The sequence below is a fragment of the Hippocampus guttulatus genome, chromosome 2, assembly GCF_054856545.1.
Source record: "Hippocampus guttulatus isolate MCC_2025c chromosome 2, RoL_Hgut_1.0, whole genome shotgun sequence".
In the NCBI taxonomy this organism is placed as follows: domain Eukaryota; kingdom Metazoa; phylum Chordata; class Actinopteri; order Syngnathiformes; family Syngnathidae; genus Hippocampus; species Hippocampus guttulatus.
This window is the reverse complement of record NC_141262.1, coordinates 11,594,295-11,615,583: the sequence shown is the minus strand read 5'-3', so window position 1 is coordinate 11,615,583 and position 21,289 is coordinate 11,594,295. Positions and strand designations below refer to the sequence as shown.

At 41.0% G+C, this 21,289-nt stretch overlaps 1 protein-coding gene across 1 annotated transcript in view; it reads left to right on the top strand.

Moving 5' to 3' along the window:
• Positions 1 to 20,063, top strand: part of pcdh11 (protocadherin 11) — a 171,239-nt gene extending 151,176 nt beyond the window's left edge. The window contains exon 7 of the mRNA XM_086136918.1: positions 15,799 to 20,063. Coding sequence (XP_085993044.1) covers positions 15,799 to 16,259 — 461 coding nt within the window. The 3' untranslated portion in view covers positions 16,260 to 20,063. The remainder of the gene's footprint in view (positions 1 to 15,798) is intronic.
• Positions 20,064 to 21,289: the final 1,226 nt, after the last annotated feature.

The window sequence follows — 21,289 nt, the reverse complement described above, 5'->3', positions numbered from 1 at the left end:
CCTTTCTGCTCAAATATATATTTTGCAATGGTATGAAAAGCAGACTGTCCACATATGATGACATCTTTTGTTTTAAACACTTGCTGCAATTTTTTTTCCCCCAATATGGCGCTCGAGGAGGCAGCCATCGGCAAGTGTTCTTCAAGAGCCTTGCGTTTTTTGTCGTTTTTGTCTTTTGTTTTGTCACGTGGTGGTGTTGTTATGTCATGCGGACCTGATGTGGACTGTTTTCAGCATTTTTGGCCACGAAATTCGTCAAAGAAGAAGAATCTGTGCTTGGTGGTTGCGCCTTCTCGGCAGCACGCGTGTACCAACACTGATTTTGATTGGGAGGAATGTCGGCACCCTTTGACTGTCGTTGCTGGACAGCGCTGGGCGCTTGTGTCATGCGCCTGTAATGGGCAGCATTTTCACAGCCCCACTTTGTTCAGCAGAAAGGTCGGTGCTAATGGACAGTCTCTTCTCCGCTAATGGATGCTACAGCTTCTTGTTGCTTTCAACTTGAAGACAAGACGTGTGCACCTTTCAGCATGACGTCTTTGATCCACTGGTGAAAAGGACACTTTGAATCGCTCCTCTTTCATCTATAACTGCTTCAAACAACTAAGTGTATGCAGGAAAGTGGTTCAGATTGCACGATTGTCTGTGTCTTATGTGTTGTCTTGTATTACTTTGTCATTTTATGTTAACTTTTCTGTTGATGGCGGCGCGGGCATCTGCAGCGGCTCCTCTTGTTGCATGTTGTCTTGAGAGGGAAGAAATTTCATCTGTGCTGGCAATAAAGTTGCACTTGACTTGACTTGAAAGACCAATTTTAGTAATGATAGAGTATATTGGAGCAGTTGCATATGCCTTCAAGGCACTGAACACACTTCTGTCTTGAAAGGCAGAGCTCAGTGGGTGCCGAACAAAAGTCTTGAAACAAGTTTGAATTTCTTATTGGAAAGCACGCTGTGTAAGAAAGTGACCCGCGAGCTGAGGTCACTCTGGGGGCAGAGAAAATTGAATTTGAATTCTAACAAGCTACCTGATAGTTAGGAATAATGAGCAATATCAGATGGATGAGAAAAGGAATGGCGGATGGGTGGCAGGCCATCAGATCTGGAGAATGAGATGTCACGGTGATTGACTGGAAGTGACAACATGAAATCAGAGGGTGCAGAAGACACACCCCTGTGCTGATTGTCCCTTTTTGCTTTTTGGAGGGAGATTGCCTTTGATACAGGTGCTCATACAAAGTAAGTCTGTTGTCTGAGAAGGAAATAAACACAAATGTTAGGGATGCATGGCTTCCGAAATCATCCACCTTGTGATTTCTCGTCCCACCAGTAACACAACTCACTCCCCACCCCACAACTCCGAAGGACTTCACAAGTAACTTCCGCCTGGCCCAACGTTTCCACACCAGTGAATAAAGAGGAAATGAATTGCATCAGTCTTGCTGTCTTTGCTTATAGCGAGTAGGAAATTATCATAGAAATGGGTACAGGTGCCCCCACGCACTGAATAACAAAGCGGCAAACTGTTCCTCTCTCATTCAAACACATACAAACACAGAAGGTGGGAATCAACCTTGGGATGAAATTGGCAATAGTATAACTCCGGCTGTGGTGATGAGCTGAGGAATCCTGGTGGATGTTTTTTCTCTCTCTTTCTCTCTGTCTCTCCCTCTCTCTTGCAATACCAAAAACAACAGGCCAGGTTAGGTGATGTGTTTTTGTTTATTTCATTGTAGTCTCTACGTGCTATTTCTCTTTTTTTTTTTTTTAATTTTATTTGGGTCTATACCAAAAGTAAGGAATGACAAGTGCCAAGCTGCTGCGGGTTGTTGTCATGCTAAACATCTGACAAAGAGAGAATGGCGCCTCAGGAGGAACAGCCATCCCCGGGGCTCGACAGGCAGACAAAATCAAAGACGTCAAAGACGTGTTAATAGAGATAGTTAACGCTGGAGGCAAAACAGCAGTACAGACATTCAGGTCAATGGGTCGACTACAGTCTCCGGTGGAACGTTGCATTGCCATTTTCGCTAACTCCTCCTGTGAGGATGGTCTCAACCACTGGGGCTTTTGCTTCATCATCACACACTGAAAATAATCAGTGAACCCACTTTCTGCATTTGCCCTTTTCTTTCATCGTTTGAGTTTTATTTTTCTTCCGTCGGCACAGTTTTATTCGAATTTAAAAGCTGTTCAATCTTCCGTCAAAGTGAGAGTGGCAAAAAGAAAAAAAAAAGGACTTGCGAATGTATTAGTAATTATTATGATATTAATGATCTGGAATATTGTGGTTCATTTACCCGACTCCATTCATTGATACTGTACTATAATTGTGAGTGTAAAAGGTTTTTTGTCTCAAACTCTGCCCTGTGATTATTTTTCTTGGTCAGTCCAGAGTGTAGTCTGCTTTTGGTGCACACTCAGCCTCAGTTAGGCTTCAGCTTCTTGCGATCCTAAATAGGATTCAACTATAGCAAATGGATGGAAGGACAAACAAGCTAAAAAATATTAAACTCTAATTAACTGCATGGTTGTACTGCTTCGTAAGCGGGAGAATGTAATGGTTTAGCCAAGAACAGGCTGAGTTTAGTTGAATTCTTGCTTTGACATAATTTAACGATTTGAAGAACTTTGACTGTCAAGGAGTGCTCAGGGTTACTTGACAACGACTGCACTTTCACACAGCCCAAATGAAGTATGGAGTGACAGTGACATTAACACAATCCACTGAATATCTCTGTGAATTTCGAGAGCGCATATCTATTAGTGGGGTCCTTGATGGAGTCCTAGGTGTGCGTGTGTGTGTGTATATACAGTATATATATACAGGTATATATATATATATATATATATATACATACACACACACACACATACTGCATATACTGTATATATGAACTTGTAGTGGCTGCAGTTTTGGGTGAATTATTATGACAGTCACCATCCAAACAGGCAAAGTAAAGCTGTGAACGTGATGCTGGTGTCTGCTTTCGTGTTTAGCACTGATATTTGACAGGGAGTATATCACTTTTATCTTGCTTTCAAGCATGTCAATGCGGATGAATGAATTACAAAAATTGTGATTTTCCCGTTGGGCTTGGCCGCTCCAGTGGTCTGATAGGCCGATGGTCCACCATAGGCGAGACAAAAAAAAAAGCAGCAAAAGAAAAAGGAATGGGAAAGAAATGCAGCGCTACTGCCTACAGCCAGAAGGGTCAAATCCTGGTCCAGAAGGTAAAAACTCTGCCACAGTTTGGCGAGCTCCCTGGTTGCCTGTGTATCTGCAGGTAGAGTAGAGCATCCTGTGCCTCAAGCCAACTCTGGTCGGGTTTTTACTTTCTGGACCTGGATTTGACATCTCTCCCTGCAGCTCTGTTGGCCACTGTAGGAAGAGGAACAGGACATGTTCATTGATGACAAGCATAATCTGTCCCCTCCACTGTTGCTGCATTCATCCATCCATTTTCCCATCCGCTTTATCCTCACGCGTGCTGGAGCCTATCTCAGCTGTCTTCGGGCAGTAGGCGGGGTGCACCCTGAACTGGTTGCCAGCCAATTGCAAGGCACACATAGACCAACAACCATCCGTGCTCACACTCACACCTAGGGACATTTTTGAGTGTTCCATTAGCCTGCCGTGCATGTTTTTGGAAAGTGGGAGGAAACAGGAGTACCCCAAGAAAACCCATGCAGGCAGGGAGAAAATGCAAACTCCATACAGGAAGGCCAGAGCCGGAAACGAACCCTGCACTGTGAAGCCGGCATGCTAACCAGTTGACTACCATGCCACCCTTGTTGCTACATAAAGTGAGAAAACTTCCAACTCAGCAAGGCTTTGCTTGCATTTCATTGTTGATGGTTCTATTAACATGATGCTGACGAATCTTTGAGTAGCACTCTTATGGATTAAATGTGTATGTCGTGCTTTTTGATACGACCGTACGCCACACGCTATGACATTTTCATAACATGAGAAGAATGCAATGCATCATTGTAATCAAGGTGGGCTTATATGTAGGAGAAATACAGCCATCTCGTTACCTCAGCGTCCCGCGTCCTAGACGCATAATTTTCCCGCAGGACGCACAGTTTCAAATAATGTGCGTTTCTGGGACACAAGGAAATTTCTCAGTCAAAACAACAAAAAAAAATCTGCGGTACATCTTTTTTTCCAGCAACGATCGCAGTTTGACAATCGCCGCCATTGTTGTTTTGATCTCGCGTTAGGTAATCTCGCATGACGAGATTTCCGTTCTTGCGAGATGAGATTGGCGAGATCGGCAGACAATTTGTGTAACGTTAAAACAAGTGTTGCGAAAGTTGATTGCAGAGATATCACAGAGGAAGCAGCTAAAGTTGGATCGTTTTTTTGCGATAAGTTGTTTTTCAGCACTTGTTTATAAGAAATAAATCTATTATCAACGTATATTGTTGTTGTTTGTGTTATTATCATATGCAATTGAATAAGTAGACCATTTCAGAATTCGAAATTTGGGACTCTCTAAATGCATAACGGGACTCATACTTTTCTGATCAGCGAGTCCCTGGAACTCGCAGGGCTCAAACTGTAAAATTATCACTGGAAATATAGGATCGCAGTGAATTAGTTCTGAGTTTCAATACTTAGTGTTCAATCTTCTTCCAGAAAAATCAGCAAAACAAACAAACAAAAAGAAAATTAAAATACAGCTTTTTTATTGCAGACATTTGCCACATTGTAATATTATTTCCACATGTAAGACACACATTTATCAAAGAACAATTCACTGTAGACAGGGTCTGAAAAATGTAGGGAGGGCTACATCTGTGTCAAATTATTTCTTCCTTTTCCAACAAAAACAAACACTCACAGACTCATGCTTTCCATTGGGCATTAAAACTATTATTGGTTGAATTCTGTTGATGCCTCATCTGTGAGCAAGTGGCTATGCTTTGACCTTTTGCTAACTGATCCCAACAAATTTGGGATGAATTTACAACGGGGAATGTGAGCCAGGCTTTCTCTCGGCTCCAACACCAGTGACCTCTGACCTCACAAATGCTTCTCTCATGGAGAAAATCTCCTCAGAAACCATTTTGTAAAAGAGCAGATGATTCAGGGGAGATGCAAACACCATCTTTTCGATCACTTTTATAATGTTATCCCAATCGTTTTTTTTCCACAGTGGAAGTGTAATCATGGCATTGAATACAATACATGTACTGTATATTATTAGCCTACAAAACATAATAGAGTGTCCAAAAAAAAGATGAAACAATGGCCACACATCTCACCCTCTGCTCATATGAGAGATTATGCTCACCACCCTGCACTGAGACCATTCAACCGCCACTGCTGAGTGGTTTGCAGCCTGCCAGTTTGTTGAAAGATGGGCTCAAGGATGCTTTTGTATCCGCTTCCTATCTGTCTCGCCGAGAAGGCAATAACAGTAATGTATGGCTAAAGGAAAACAGAGCTAATCATCAATGACTGCAAGATATATAGCATATGCAGCGGCACCTTGTTTATTACCCTCTCTCTGCCGGCTGCCACTGAGTACATTGGCTAGACAGGGACCGGAGATCTCTTCAATGTTAATTTGATTCATTCTTGTTTTCCATAATAATTGGGGGCAATGGGTCAGCGCAATGAATTTATGACACGGGATGTAGGTCTGCCTTGTACACTTCCTCTTGTCTCTTCCATCAAGTGAACAAGAGTTTCATCTATAGGCGCTGCTTTGTTGCTGCTCTTGCCTGAGATGCCACCGGTTTTAATAATTAAGGACACACTTGAATTCTGCCTCAAATTTGCTTAAATCTTTGGTTTAAAAGGAAAGATTGTTTTTGAAGATGTTAGAGGTTTTTTTTTTTTTTACAACAATTACAATATATGCATGAACGCAGTTTGTTGAATTGTATTTCTCTGTGTCAAAGCAGGAGCCCCATTCAAATCTGACAGATATGACTGAACAGGGTTCAAGTTCAAATCTGCAGTTTCCCTTCTGTTTGCTGACTTGTTGAAGCAGGGATTTATTTGCAGGTATGGAACAATTGTTCCCAGATTTTCATCCATCTGAATTGTTGACACAGATTTAACTTTTTGGTTCTTTTTCAAACTTTTTTTTCCCCCCTATTTAAAATTTTGCGTTACAGATGGTTCGTAGTGTGGGCGCTTTTAAATAGTCATCCTTGTGCAATGCATTTTAAGGTATATTCATGTTTCTTTCAACCGGTGCTTACTTTATACATTTATGTATTACTATCTTTCCGGTAGCAGTCCACCTCCACTATATCGACAGTGTTCATCGGCTGTACGCAATTCATAAGCAGCAGGACTGAATGAGCTTGTGTTAGTCTTTAAAGTATAAAAGTATAAAAGCGTAGGGTTTGTGTGTGTTTGCACGGCTTGAGTTTGTGCCCCCCTCAGAAACTCTTTGCTGCCCCACCTCCTCTGTGTATCATTGTGTTGATGAGCGCTGATTGCAGATTGTTATGGTGTTTGCACCTTTCATCTACCTGGCCCGTGCTGTGTGTTTGGCCGCCCCTGATTGTGCTGATAATGACAACGTACGTTTTCATGGCTGGGTGGGTGGTTAAAGAAGGGTCGTGGGGGTCACCAAATTGCAGACCAGATACATAATGAAGGAGGTGCAATCAAACAATGTCACACGAGCAAAGTCAAGTGACACGAATCAGACAAAAAAAAAAAAGAAAGACAGAAAAAGACATCTTGGTATTCATACCTTTCTAGTAACAGTGTACCTACACAATTGTCGCTACACAGTATACAGGGATTAACAATTTTATGACACAACCACCCGATGCTAGGTTTGTGCTGCCCTAAATTAACATCATAAGCAATTACTAAAACTCTTGTTTACACATCCACATTGAAGGCTTTTAAAAGGAAATCAGAGAACTTCATTCCTATTCAAAATGGCAACATATAAAGAGCTCATTGAAATTGAAAGTAGTCCACTTTATAAACTTCAAAATGCTCTTTATTTTATATCAGGTGGGGTAATATATTGCTTCAGCACTGAATTTGGAAAGGAGGAATTGTTGCCAAGGTACCGTATTTTCTATTGACAGCATACTGGAAGAGTGGAAATTTACATCAAATTACAGGTAGACAACGGGCCAGTTTAACTCACACACACCTTACTTTTAATCAATGACAACAAAAAGAAAGAAGCAGTGAGTGTTTTGCCCGCGTTGTTCTCCCAAGCGCTTGTGCGCTTTGTCCTCTTCTGATGCTTCATTATTTGTTTCTGTGCTCTAATCTTGGTTCAAGTCAATAATATTCTTTGTTGCCTGAAATTGTGTGTCAGGAACAACATTAAAAAAAAAAAGGACTTCTCCTTTTGTCCAAACTACCTGTCTATTGTGACTTTTCACTTTGGCTGAGACCCACAGATAAAGTAATCATTAGATGTTGTTTTCTGCCCGCAATTACTTTTGGTTACAATGGGTCAAACTGCTGGAAGTAACAAAAAAAAAAGCGAGAGAGTGAACAAGTGCAGATGGATTACAGGAGAGGAAGTGTGAAGGTCCCGCAAGTGCTGATAAATACGTATGTGGCTCGGAGACTCACTGTTGTCAGCCGCATCTCAGTAAATGCATCTGAAGTAATTAGTCGAGAGTATATATGGATGACCTCACTCCTTCCTCTCTTATCAGCGTCACATTGTCTCCTTGGAGGGAGGCTATTCATTAGATCCGCCTCGATTTGTTTGAACCAAAACAGCAAGCATTGCCATATCTTACATCTTATACTGTATCTACGGTAGTGTGTATCTCCAAAGAATTAACTAAAGATGTCTGTTTTCATGATGAAAATCCACTGGAGCGTTGTTCCAGCCAATCAGTCACAATTGCAACTGTGTGTCCATGTAAAAATAGGGATTGCATGCGAATGTTTGTCTTGTTTTAATTTCACATAAGTACATTTTCTACAGTATCTGACACAACATGCTGTCTTGTAGATATATTTCATCTTTCAACATGACACCCCTGACCTCTGGACCCAACATTGATCTTAAGCTTCCCAAAGAGCCGAGATGTTTTGTCTATTCCTTCTATGTATGATTTACTGTACTTCACCCTCCACGCCCTTGTCAACAGTAAACGTGACAGCTCTTATGGCCTTCACAAGGGATTATACTGTACTATCTACAGATAAAAGTAAATAAATAGCCTTTTAATCCGAACATGTCAGGAAAAGTTGAATTTTCAAGACTCCACGGATACTGGGGGTTCTATGTTTGAGTCAAGCATACCGGTAATTCCCGCACTGCACTTTATATGACTGTGAGAGGTTAGCCTGGTGTGTTTGTAATTTCACCCTTACGCGCAAGGTGGCATATTTTTAAAAACAGGCAGTTTGGGCCATTGTTTGCATGAACCCGACTTGACTTGCCAGCAATCAAAAAGGCTCCTCTCTTTCCCTTCCAATGTGGCACAATGACTGCCTTGGATGCAGACATCTCTCTGTGGAAAAGAATGCAGCAATCGGTACGTGACCGGTGGGTCAGCGGTCAGTACCCCCATGACATACAGCTATTAATAACGGCTGATGACTTCGGACTTCACATATCTATCCCCACCACCGATCATTCACGTGCCCTCCTTGACAGCTGCATGCCATCCATCCATCTATCCATTTTTCGATCAGCTTATCCTCACAAGTGTTTCAGGGCGTGCAGGAGCCTATCCCAGCTGTCTTCGGGCCAGCCAAAGGCAGGGCACACATAGACGAACGACCATCCAGGGGTCACACTCAGACCCAGAGACAATTTAGAGCAGGGGTCGCCAACGTGGTGCCCGCAGGCAGGCACCAGGTAGCCCGTGAGGACCACACCAATAGCCCACCAGTGCTAGGATTGTGATTTGCTAGTCAAAATTATGATTTAAAAATGCAAACACTGACAGTATTGTGACACATCTTTAAGATGATCAGAGCCTGAAAATCAAAATCATTAAGTATTAAAAATAACTTTTATTACAAAATAATTCTAATATTATGTAATGTGTAATGTAATTTGTACAAATGTTGTTACAGACATGTATCAATTTGGTCGGCCTTCACACAATCGGGACACATGAAGTAGCTCTCACTCTCAAAAAGGTTGGTGACCCCTGATTTAGAGTGTTCCATTAACCTTGCCATGCATGTTTTTTGAAATGTCAGAGGAAAGATCCAGGAGAAAACCATCACAGTGAATCACAGTGAATTTGCATGTTCTCCCCGAACATGCAAATTCCACAAAGGAAGACCGGAACCGGAATCAAATCCTGCACCTCTACATTGTGAAGCCAACGTGCAAACCAGTTGACCACTGAGCTGCCCCTCATGCCAGCCATGTGGGATTATTAAAATCGCTAATAATTATTAAGAATAATTCAACTACTGTATTTTGCGCACTAAAAGGGGCACCTAAAAGCCTTCCATTTTCTTCCATGCTCACAGCGCGCCTTAAAATCCGATGTGCCTTGTGTATGGTCATTACGGTAGTATTTGGACCCCAAAATGGCTCCTTGCTCGAGACATGCTGACAACGCAGAGTTTAAATTTAAGGCAATCGGTTATGCAGTTGAACACGGAAATAGAGCAGCGGCAAGGGAGTTCAACGTTAACAAGTCAATGTTATAACTTGCTGTCGGTTAAGTCAGGGGTCCCCAACCTTTTTTGCCCCACGGACCGGTTTAAGTCATACAATATTTTCAGGGACCGGCATTTAAGGTGTGGTGGATTAATACAACAAAATAATATGGTATGAACTGCATGAAAACTGTGGTGTTTTCGAAATATAATAATAAACACAAGGAGCGTCTAATCTGGTCGCAACACTGTTATCGCTATGGTAATGTTTAATGCCTTCAAAATACGATACAACGCAAATTCAAAGTGCACGAAAATGATGACTCACCACAGCCCCGAGCTTGATTTTCTGCAATCAGACAGTCCCATCTCGGGGTAATGGGAGACAATGACACCTCAAGTGTGTGGTTTATGTCCAGTCTACTTCGTAATTTTGTTTTAGTCGCTGTTGCTGCAGAAACTCCCCACCTCACACAGGTAGGATGTCGGAAATAGCAACAGTGCTATTGTGGCGATCTCAGAGTATTCAGCCATAACTTTAATCCAGTTGTCTCAAATGTAATTTTAAGGCCGCCGTCATTTGCGATCTCCAAGCAGCTGTTTTACTCATTTTGCGGGCTTCAGAGTTTTGTTTCTGAGCGTCATCGGTCACGTGACCGAGAAGCGTGGTTTGACGTGAGTCAACCGTGACGCAGACGGATGTAACGGAGAATCCGGTAATTATTCAAAATAAAACATCTTTCGTGTTCCGAAATCAATAAAACGGAAATAAGGAAAATTCTTTCTGTGTGGCTCGGTACCAAATGCCCTGCGGACCGGCGGTTGGGGACAGCGGGGTTAAGTGAACTGTGTCGCTGCTTTATTAAATAAATTTTACTGACATCTGATCTTTCTGTTGGCGTTTCATTGAGTGTAGCTCCATCTAGTGGATGTATTGTAGATTGCATATTATAATGCGGTGCGCCCAATGTATGAAAAAATATGCCATTCATTGAAGGTGCGCCTCATAATCCAGTGCGCCTTTTTGTGGAAAATACAGTAATTGATTTCTACTGTGATTCGGAGGATGTAATGTCTGCTGTTCATATTTCCGAATGAAATATGATGACATCCACACACATGTCTGGGTGCTCAAAATTTGACTGTGCCACGGTCAAATTCACCCAAATAACATTGGACCAGAGGTTTACCTATTGCATCTGATTTACATGTGCTCTAAACAAGCATATAATTTTGATGACTTTCTGCCACCAAACTGCCAGGCGCATAGTCAAAGGACTCGCCCTCGCTATTTCAGAACACTCAGCTTGGCGCAATAATGGTCTCCCAAATTCCCTAAACAGATGCAGTGGGGCTTGCAACTGCATGAAAATCAGAATACATTACTGGGGGCTGCCTTCTGTTAAAAACAGAGCTCTGAGACTTATTCGTGAGACGTCATCGACTCCGAGTCAGTATTTTCTACTTTTAAACCCCTGCAACCCTAGTGAAGATAAGCAGTTCATAGATGGACAGATGGGTGTACTGTACACTGACAAGATATTCATGCAATATTAGATTTACATGGACAGTATAATAAGACCTGATAAAATAACTGTTTCAACAATGTTTAAACAGATAACAATGCTTACATTTGACTGTCACTGCCCGAGAGCTCTGATTTACACAATTTATTATAAATAGCTCTCAATATTAGACAGTGCACTTCTTGACCATTGATAACTACAATAGTCATGCCCACATTGTTAAATTAATCATGTTTTGTGTGTGCTTGTGTGTTTCTGATCAGTATGGGTATGAGATGTACTTTAAAGATGGGTGACAAATTAAAAGGAAATCTATTTAAATCATAATGACAAAGAAAATAGTATGAAACCCAGTACTGATAGACGTCACAGAGATCCGCTCAATTGTGGGTGGATATCAACACCTTAACTTTTCCAGGTATTCTTCTTCTGTTTCCGATTTTTCATTCAGATTTGGTTAACAAAAAACTATCTATTAAATGAATATGAAAGAACCTTTTTTCATTTCTGCGTTTTTATTCCGTACAACTGTAGGACTCCCCCTTTCGCCTTTGTTTTTAAGCTTTGAATTTCCTGAAAGGATTTTGATTTCATAAAGTTGCTCTGCGTTTAGCAGCTATATTACCATTCCTTTGCCAAGCATCTTACAATAATACATATGCACAACTTGACACCGTTTGCATGGATGGACATTTTAACATTCCAGTGGGAGGCGAAGATTACACATGTATGAGTGGGGACATTTTGTTGCTTGTTTTAACGTAATAGTTTTCGAGTGCCATTAAACTGGCTGATCCAGAAATAATCCGTCATCGAGAGGTACTTTCATCGCTTTTCCTAGGCTTAGATGTGTTTTTACTCTTGAGCGAACGGTGTATGTGAAGAAACACGTTTCTTTTTTTTAAAGTTTTGGCTGGGAAGAAAAAAAAAAGGATTCTGCTCAGTGACAGTCTCGAAATCAAAACACTGGCCAAGTTAAACAAATGAGCCCGTTTTATGTGCTGGCAGAATGCAGTCGAGTCTCTACTGTTATCCTGGGATTGAATTTGACACGTTTGTTTCCCTATATGATGCACCCGAGACAATCAAAACCAAACATTGTCATTCAAAATATGAGCATAATCCTCCATACTATAATGGAGGAAGTGTGGAAAGTTGTGACATCACAACTCCAGAGTTTAATGCCTTGTGTATAATATCTAGAAGTCCGGTCCAATTATTTCTGCAAAGGATGCGGCCAGGTCCACCTTCCTGATAGCTGGTTCCAAGAGTTTAATGTCCTAGATGCACGCCATTATCCTTTTAATTAGTAATAATGGGTTAGTGAGTGCTGATATAATGAGCTGAATCACATGTTTGCAGACATATTGAAGCTCATCAGGATGGAAACAGCTCCGTCAGAAAATATCATCAAGGCACTTGTCAAAGCGTCTGAGTGTTCTGCATTAGAAACGGTAGAATTTTAAAAGCAGAGAATTTTAAGCAAAACATGAAAGATGAACATACAAGCACGTCTGTTGTGTAAGGCGGCACTTATATCACGGCGCTGTGCTGTACCCTGTTTACCACCAATCTGGTACGTTAAATCAAACATTGCCCTGAAGCCAAAATAAACTCAAAGGGAGAGGTGTTTTATTCAGCCTTTAGAGGAGACTGAATTACACATGGCAAATGATGGCCTTATACATATTTAAAACCCTGAAATGATAAAATAAGCTTCAAAACATTTTCATTTTCGTCCAGGGTTAGCGAATCTGAAGGCAAAGTATCCTGGAAATAGAATTTGTCTTGTTCAACCACCTCACGATGTAAGTTTAAATGATTCATTGTTGGGAAGCATTTGTGTACTAGCGCGTGTCCAGTGAAAATGTGATGTATATAGTTTCTATATATGGTATACAGTAGTTTTCGTACATAAATGTTGTATTTCGGAACAAGTACAAAACAGATTCTGTTTGCCTTGAGCACACAAATGGAAGGTTAGCCGTTTCATCTAAGCCCGGCTGAAGGATGCAATGACGTGTCAGAAACATAGGATACCAGTTAAAGTGTGCAATGGGTAGGCTGATAAAAAGTGCAGCTAATTATGACCGAGCCGCTAATTTAGCCTGCAGGCTGTTTGGAATCAGATTGTGAACTGAATCGTCACTTGTCATTGTGAGACCGAACTTGCATTAGACATTTAATTGACTTGTACGAGTTTAGTAAACGGGTGACAGATTTTTAGAACCACTTTGTTTAAAACAACTTAAATGAGAAGAGTCGGTTTGATCTCTGCTTTACTTTCGATTAGGCGCTGTTGTTTTGTATGAACCCGCCTTGTCTGCCATTCACATGTTCCTTGAAATAAAGGGAGAGAAGAACATTCACGAGGTTGCGAGCCCTCCAGGAGACGGCTGTTTCCCCGAAATACAAAAGACGGAGACATCATAAGCAGGCTGCGTCATTCCTTTGACTGACAAAAGCAGACTGAGACATCCCACCTGCCCATCCAAATTGTCCCTATGGAATAGGAAAGAGTGCAGTCCCAGGACTTGCGGAGGAGCCGCATTCTAAATATGAAGGCTGCTTCTGGTTCAAGACACATTAAGCCGTAAATTAGCTTTGAATTGAAGTTGATGTGAGTCCTTGCCTTTGGCTGTCAGAAATGTGGGACAGTAACAGAACTGTGAGTGTTTTGTTTGCTTTCCATTTGTGTCTTCGCTTGCCTGTTAAATGAGACGTTTATGTCAATAACGTTACCTTATTAAAATGCAAGGTGGGCAGTAAGTCGGCGACTTGGCTCAAGCTTCATTGTTGTAGCTCAGAGAATGACAACATGGGGCCCATTTTTGCCTTAATGAAGTTGGCGACCCTCTGAAAGGTGACACTTTTATATGACCCAAAGGATTTATACACTCTTGCTCCCAGACTCTAATTCAGTGTGGGAGGGACAGATCAAACTCCACTTTCAGCAAGTTGAATACACTAACTAGCCACAGAATGAGCTGTATCATGCATACATGAAAACGCTGACTTTCAAGTGACAGTGTAAGTTATGTCTTTATTATTATTGTATTGTGTTTGTAGTTTTTAATGTTCCGTAGAACTGGACTGCATCAACTTCCAAACCGAAATATGAGAGCCACTTTGCTGTATGATGCCATAAAACGTCTAACCTTATCAAGCTTCATTTTTAATTCAGATCGATACTTCATCTGTAATTATTCATCTGTAGGAATGATAACGGTTAATTGGTCTATCTGCTTCCCGGTTTTTAATGACAGGTGCCGGCTAGTTGCATGCCAGCATCAAATATCCTTGCGGTTGAAACAAGTTGGGGAACAAAACACCTCAGTTGGGAACATATCGGTGATTTCCAGCCAGTTGTAAATCCAACATGTACCAGAGATCTGCTGTTGGATCCCAGTATATAAAGACTCAATGGCTTATGATGCTGGCGTGTCATTATGAATCCAAACAAAGCAGTCTCTGAAAAGAGGATAAAAAAAAAAGCTTCCGAAGCTGGACCCGCCCTACTGCAATATGAAACAACGTATAAAAACGTGTCGCTGGAAGGATATGTCATGCCGTCATAACCATCCATGGACATTGCCATCTTGGGTTAGTGCTCATCAGAGGAAAATGCTTGAAATGGTTCAACTGATCTGTTTTGACGCTTTTCAAAAATAAAACTTTACACCACTAATGTATTATCTTTTATCTAATGTCATAAAACCATAAATGTCACGACAAATCACAAATCTCTTTGCAGAGCGTCTGTGCAACTTTTTGTGCAAAAAGCAAGAAGTCATCGAAGGGTGAAAAAAACCCCGGACTTTTATTATGTACAGCATTCTCACTTATGCAAATATACAAAATAATTTCTGTGTGACAGCTTGAAGCAGAGGCCTGGAGGAGTGACTTGTGATGTTCAAACGTGGACTCCACTGTCCCTCGCATGGCCGAGGAAACAAAACACCGCCGGGCTGTTCGTTGCCTTGATGCACACTGTTTTACATTCTAATTATCTGGCCTGACAGGCTTTATTGCTGAGGCTCAATGCTGAAGCCTCACACCAGACGCATTCCACATGTGATGCCAGCCTAGGGATAATGAGATAAGATTGCTTTGAAGCTTATGGCCTTGCTGATATGTCTCCTCGTTCAGTCTTTTCTTTTCCTGTTTGTCTTTGTCTTGTCCATACATGCAGCCCGGCCATTGTAATTAAGTGTTGACTTTCTTCATTGTAATATTTCCATTTGATCGGATTTACATGGGCTTCTGAAAAATGAGAAGTGTGTTTTGAGGCATGTCACACTGACAGTGACTAAAATAAACATTGTTTGTGTGAGTGTTCATTAAATATTTAATACAGAAAAGCCAATCTGTGATAGAAACAGCAAGTCTTTTTTTTCCAGTCTAATTAAGCTACAGGGAATTCGTTGCATAGTGTAGGTAAACAGACTGTCCTGGGAATACCAATGGAAATTAAATGCTCCACTAATGCTTTCCTCATTATAAGATGAAATGAAACATTTATCACTAACTTACAATTTGTCAAAAGGATGACACTTAGCGGGTCAAACTCAGATAAGACAATGGCTTTGTTCCATCTGCGTTTGAATTCATCTCATCAGTTAATCACTGCATTCCAATGTGTTTTTTTAAGTGCTCTCAACTGTTGGTTTTATGTTGTGTTTATCTCCAGCCGTTGAGGTGAACCTCCAGAAAGCTTTGGCTGAGGCGTCCGAGACCTGTACCCAAGAGTGTCTGATACTGGGCCACTCCGACACCTGCTGGATGCCACCAACCCTGACCCAGTTCCAGAGTCCGACGAGTGGAAGCCCCGCCTCCACTCCGACCTCCACTGCCATCTCCGGTACTCTCCCTTCATTTGGCTTCCAGCAGAGCTGTGCACGGGGGGTCAAGGTTAACATGGGCAGCCTGGGTGCCATGGATGGCCGGCACACTTTGGGAAGGTCTGTGCCTAAAAAAGACGAGCTGGACAAAGGGCTTAACAGGCCGCAATTCTACAACACCTTGGACAGACACTGCAATAAGAAGGAGGACACCGTCAAGGTCATCCCCCTGGCGAGCTTCTCATCTCCTGGAAAGCAGACAGCAACCGGCGGTGGTAGTAGCTCCTTTCTACATGAGCACCAGCTGTAACAACATTGGCCTGACATCCTGTACATGTGACTCCATCCACCTTTTTTCAATACAGTGCTTCATTAATGCATATGTGTGCAAGTATGGATCATTTGAGTAAATACGGCCAGCTCGGTTTTACAAACATCTAACAAATGGATTCCATTGTGCTTCTGAGACTTTAACAACAGTTGTATCATACTACTAATTGTTGGGTCAGTCTGAGGGCTCAAACTTTTTAAATTACTTGTTCATCATCTATTGTCACTGCATGAATAGCTTATCGTGGCCCTGAGAAGTGTGAAGAGCTCCACCAAACTCGAACACAGTCCTCATATGGCTCAGCAGCAAACCTTCAAGGATACCCAACTGTTGTTTACCGCAAGATTTTGAACATTAAGAACATTTTATTTCACAATGATAACAAAAGTGGTGGACTCACACCTCTGTCTGAATGAATTCAAAATTCAATAGGTTATTTCTTGGCGCACGCCCCGCCATTACGTTTGGTGGCAGCACAGTAAGCAGTTTTTGGAAAATCCTGTAAACTAACAAAGAAACAACAGGGCACATCAAGTCATCTTGGACAATAAACATAGCACTTCAGTAGTTTCATCATGGGGGGGAATCTGTATTTTAGTATTCAATATATGCTTAGTAATAGAGTGGGGCAGTGTAGTATATGTCTCCTTGCGCCCAGCTTAGAGCAACTGTGTACTAAAAGACCATTTACTCATGCAGAAACAAATGCAAATACAGTGTGTTGAGTAAGCTAATTTGGGCTAAATGCTAATTAGGGGCCCAGGGTGGTGTTTCTATTTGAGATCTAGCGAAATATTGCTCTGTATAATGTGCAGCACAAACTCCTTTGGTGGTGGAAGATGTTTCGTTTGTCTTGCCTGAACATGTTTCAGAAGTCTATTTTGGTCAGGGGGGACTGTGGAAAGATTTAGGGAAAAAAAAAAACATTTGAAAAGCATAACTAGGCCAACGGTAGACAACTCTGGTAATCTTTCTTGCATTCTTTACACCAAGGACCGGTAAAACCAAAAACACCAACGCAAACATGTCCAAGATGTTTCCCATATGCTGCGAGCTCCATTAAAAAGGGGCTCACTATTAAAAGTCGTCTCGTTATCTTGCCTTGAAAAGTGCAGACGGATGCGCTTTTGGAAAGGCTAACTGCCCCCCTCCTCCCCCACCGCAGCGTCCTTTTGTAGTTCTGTATGTTGCTGCTCAGAATCAGCCACATAATACCAAATCATTGAGCCACTTATGAAATTTTTCGTCTAATTACTTTGATGTGCGATGTTGCTAGCTACCCTAATTGTGGTTAAGAGGTCTACAGAATGACTCTCTGGGATAACGGGATGTTCTGGGTACTTGCACCAGCAATGACAAGCTGGTAAGACCTCAAAACTGTCATCTTAATGTGCTGATAATGTTCCAGTATCATTAACTCCCACCAGCTTGCTACTAATTACAATGATATTTTTCCTCTATAGCTGTGTTTCAATACATGTGATTGGCAACATTGGGTAATGCTGGAATAATACTCCACAATGCTAAACTTTAGATTGCATTTTTATTTATTGAGTGTGTGTCCTGTTTTTTTTTTTGTTGTTGTTTTGTTTTTGTTTTTTGTTTTTTTGCAGCCATGTGTACCATGAAATTACCCTTGACCTAAAAGAGAAAAACAAATACGGGCCTCTCACTGACGGTTGAGACAATGCAAAAGACTCCAAATCATCTGTGTAAACTGTACAGATGATGATAAGTGTTCCAACATAACTTTGAGCTGGAACAGATTGGGTGCAGTATAATCTATTGCAGCAACATTAAGTGTCTCTGCTTCCCACTAACACCCAAGCCAGGTGTCTAAATCACCAAGTATATGATTCATGTGATTCATTTCCCTGTACCATCTTGCAAATTGAGAGCAGCCTTGCATCTATAATGTATTGAGGCATTCTTTGGAGAGAGTGCAAAGGAAGCTGTTTGAATGCAGGCCGCCTCTGCCCCTCTCCTTTAAGATCGTCATCGGTCAAAGATTTGATTCTTGTAAATAGGCTTTATCTGACATTCAGGCAAATGATCACCTAACATGACCCACGTCATGGACAGGGAAATGAGTCCTTCCGGGGAAATGAGTTGTTCAATTATACCTGAGGTAATTCTGAAAATGAATGCATTCCAAAAATTCTTAATCAATCTTTCTCGAAACCACAATTAACAAGCTCCCTGTTTCTAGCTTGCCAGATTTTCTTTCCTCCAATCACTTTTCATCTCATTTCTTTGCAATTGGAAACCCAAATATCCGCAAATAGCATAACCATATTCAGTCAAAAGGAGCACATATCATTGGGAACATCAAACTGATTGAGTGAAATTGCTCGGTAAAGAGCCATTTTAATCTATGTTTACAGATTGTCAGCATTCAAAGGCGAGACATTAGACAAAAATAATGGCTTTTATAACAATTTTGGGGGAATGAGAAGGACATGCATTATTGTTGTTGTACTCTTTGCAAGATGTCAACGGTAATTGTGCTCTTATCACACAGGGAGAGAATATTCATGGAATGAAACACTGTCACAATGTCAGAAGAAATGTTCCTGATGGAAATAATTTATCCAATCACGTTTGTACAATATGCACAATGTATGAATGGAATATAATATCTGTTAATCTTCACCGTGTTATCTTCACTACATAATGTGCTGTCACGTTGTAGCAGCTGCATTACTGATTGAATGCATAGCTTGGGTGTCAGTTTGGATTCTGAAATGACAATTTTGGTGGCCGTTGTACTTCGGACCTCTTTTTTTCTCTCTTTCAACAAAAAGCAAGTCTAGAGTAAAAACTTTTTTTAGATTTCACATCACCCCAATTACACAGCTGAAATGGTCAGCAATCACAGACCTTTGAACAAATGACTCAGCCGTCAGTGTATTTTCCTTGTTTTTTTTTTTCCCAAATTCATTCAAAATTGCTACAAATGGACAACAGAAAAGATAATCATACATTTCTTAAGTTTTCAGACAAATGTGCTTCACGCTCAACCTGTGGCATCATTTGCATGAACTGTTTAAACTCCCACAAGGCGTTTTAGCTCTTGACTGTATCGTTGATGCATTCATCATTAGATTCAGTGTTAGTATTAATGTTATCTGCTCTACTTGTTTGTCTTATGAAACTAAATCAATGTGAAATGGAGAACACACGAATCAAATGTCATAATGTTTGTATACAACTTGGGCCTCCAAGTTTACACAAATGTTTACAATATCCTTCAAGGTAACACTGTAAACACCCTGTACATAGCACCCCAAGAACAATATCACAAATGGACACACAACAGTAACTACAAAAGCGAGAGGCAAGTCACTGAAACGTGGAAACGGGAAAATAGGGTGAAAGGAAAATAAATAAAAAGATGAGATGACAAGTTTTGCTGCAATGTAAATGGGTCTGCATAAAAATATTGTGTGTGCGCGTGTGTGTGTGTGTATTCCTATGGGGAAATCGGCATATATCTTTTGCCGCAATATTGTATGTAAATCATATATGTATCTTGTATAAAGTCTATATCTGAATATATATGCTTGTAAATTAGTTAGCAGTGAAGTCATGTTTGCTTTAAGAGGGCTTCAGTGCTTGCCAGCCAATCTGTATTGGTCACTTAAATCTATACAGTCTGTGTTGTTATGCCTTTGTAAGATATACCATTTAATATTATACAAATGACTTCCATACAGTGAAATGTTTTTGTTTTTGGTCTTTGAATTTTAACTGCGCCATTAAATATTGAGTCTCTCAAGTGTACAGAGATTATGCTTGTCATTTTTTCCTAAACAGTGGAATCGACCACATTCAGGAGGCTGATCATGCACCTTGCTTGGATTTTGAATAAATGTTACCAATATTGATTCATGGGAGTACTGTGCAATGAATCCGTTCCCAGAGTCAAACTTTGACCATCATTTAAGTACTACAGTATACAGGTAAGCACTGTTGTTTGTCAAGATGGTGCTATAAGTTGCCGTACGTATCTTGAAAAATGTCAATGCAATGAAATTTGTGATGTTTGATACAACTATATTTTTTCTGTGCATGTCAGTAAATTGAGAGGATAAACTAGGTTCAAAATTATAAGGCTAGAGGACAGACCCCAAAAAAGAAGAAAGATGATTTAATGATTTAATTAAATTAAATTAAATGATCTAATTCAGTGCGTAGACCCCTCGGTAGTGGGTTCAGGTGTGTGTGTGATGTCACAGGAAAACAATTTATCTGCTGTCATGATGAAGTCTGAGGTCCAGCGAGATATTGAATGTTCCTTGTTCTATTTTTGCATACATATTAGTACAGAACTCAACTGCTGACTCTCTTATGCCCTCTGCTTCTCATTATTGACTCCATATTGGTCCTGTCGTCAATTGTTTAAGTTTCAGTATTCCCAAATACTGCATCATCTTCATGTTCACGCCCAGAATAGAAATGGTCTTAGGTGTGGCCCTGATCCTCCCAAAGTTTTGATCGGGTTGAAGATTGCTACTGGGGCAGCACTTAACCAAGTTTTCCACCAGCTCTCTGTGCTCCATCTCGTGTCAACCCGTAATATATATATCCGACACCACTGTAGCATCACGAGAGACCTTACTCAAACAGCATGATCCAGTGTCCTTGAAGTCAGAAGTATACACAGAGAACAAAAAGAGAAGAGACAATCCCCCCGATGGTACACTGATATATCTGACCCCAACATCTCTCCAAATGCACATGCTGTGATCTGCATTAATCACCCAAATCACATGAAAGGTTGGATGGAAGTTGAACATCACTTCAATCAACTACTAAACTTTCATTCTAGTTTAGTCGACAGCAAGCACGAGCACAGAGAGCACTAGAGCCCACTATTGGGTAGCTTACATGAATTAAAATTGTATGTACAAGAACAGAAAGTGAGGCTGACTGCATCCCATTTTCTCCAAGTGCATCCATCCATGTGATAGTTAACAGCAACCTCTGTAGCAGCCTCCCAAATGCCT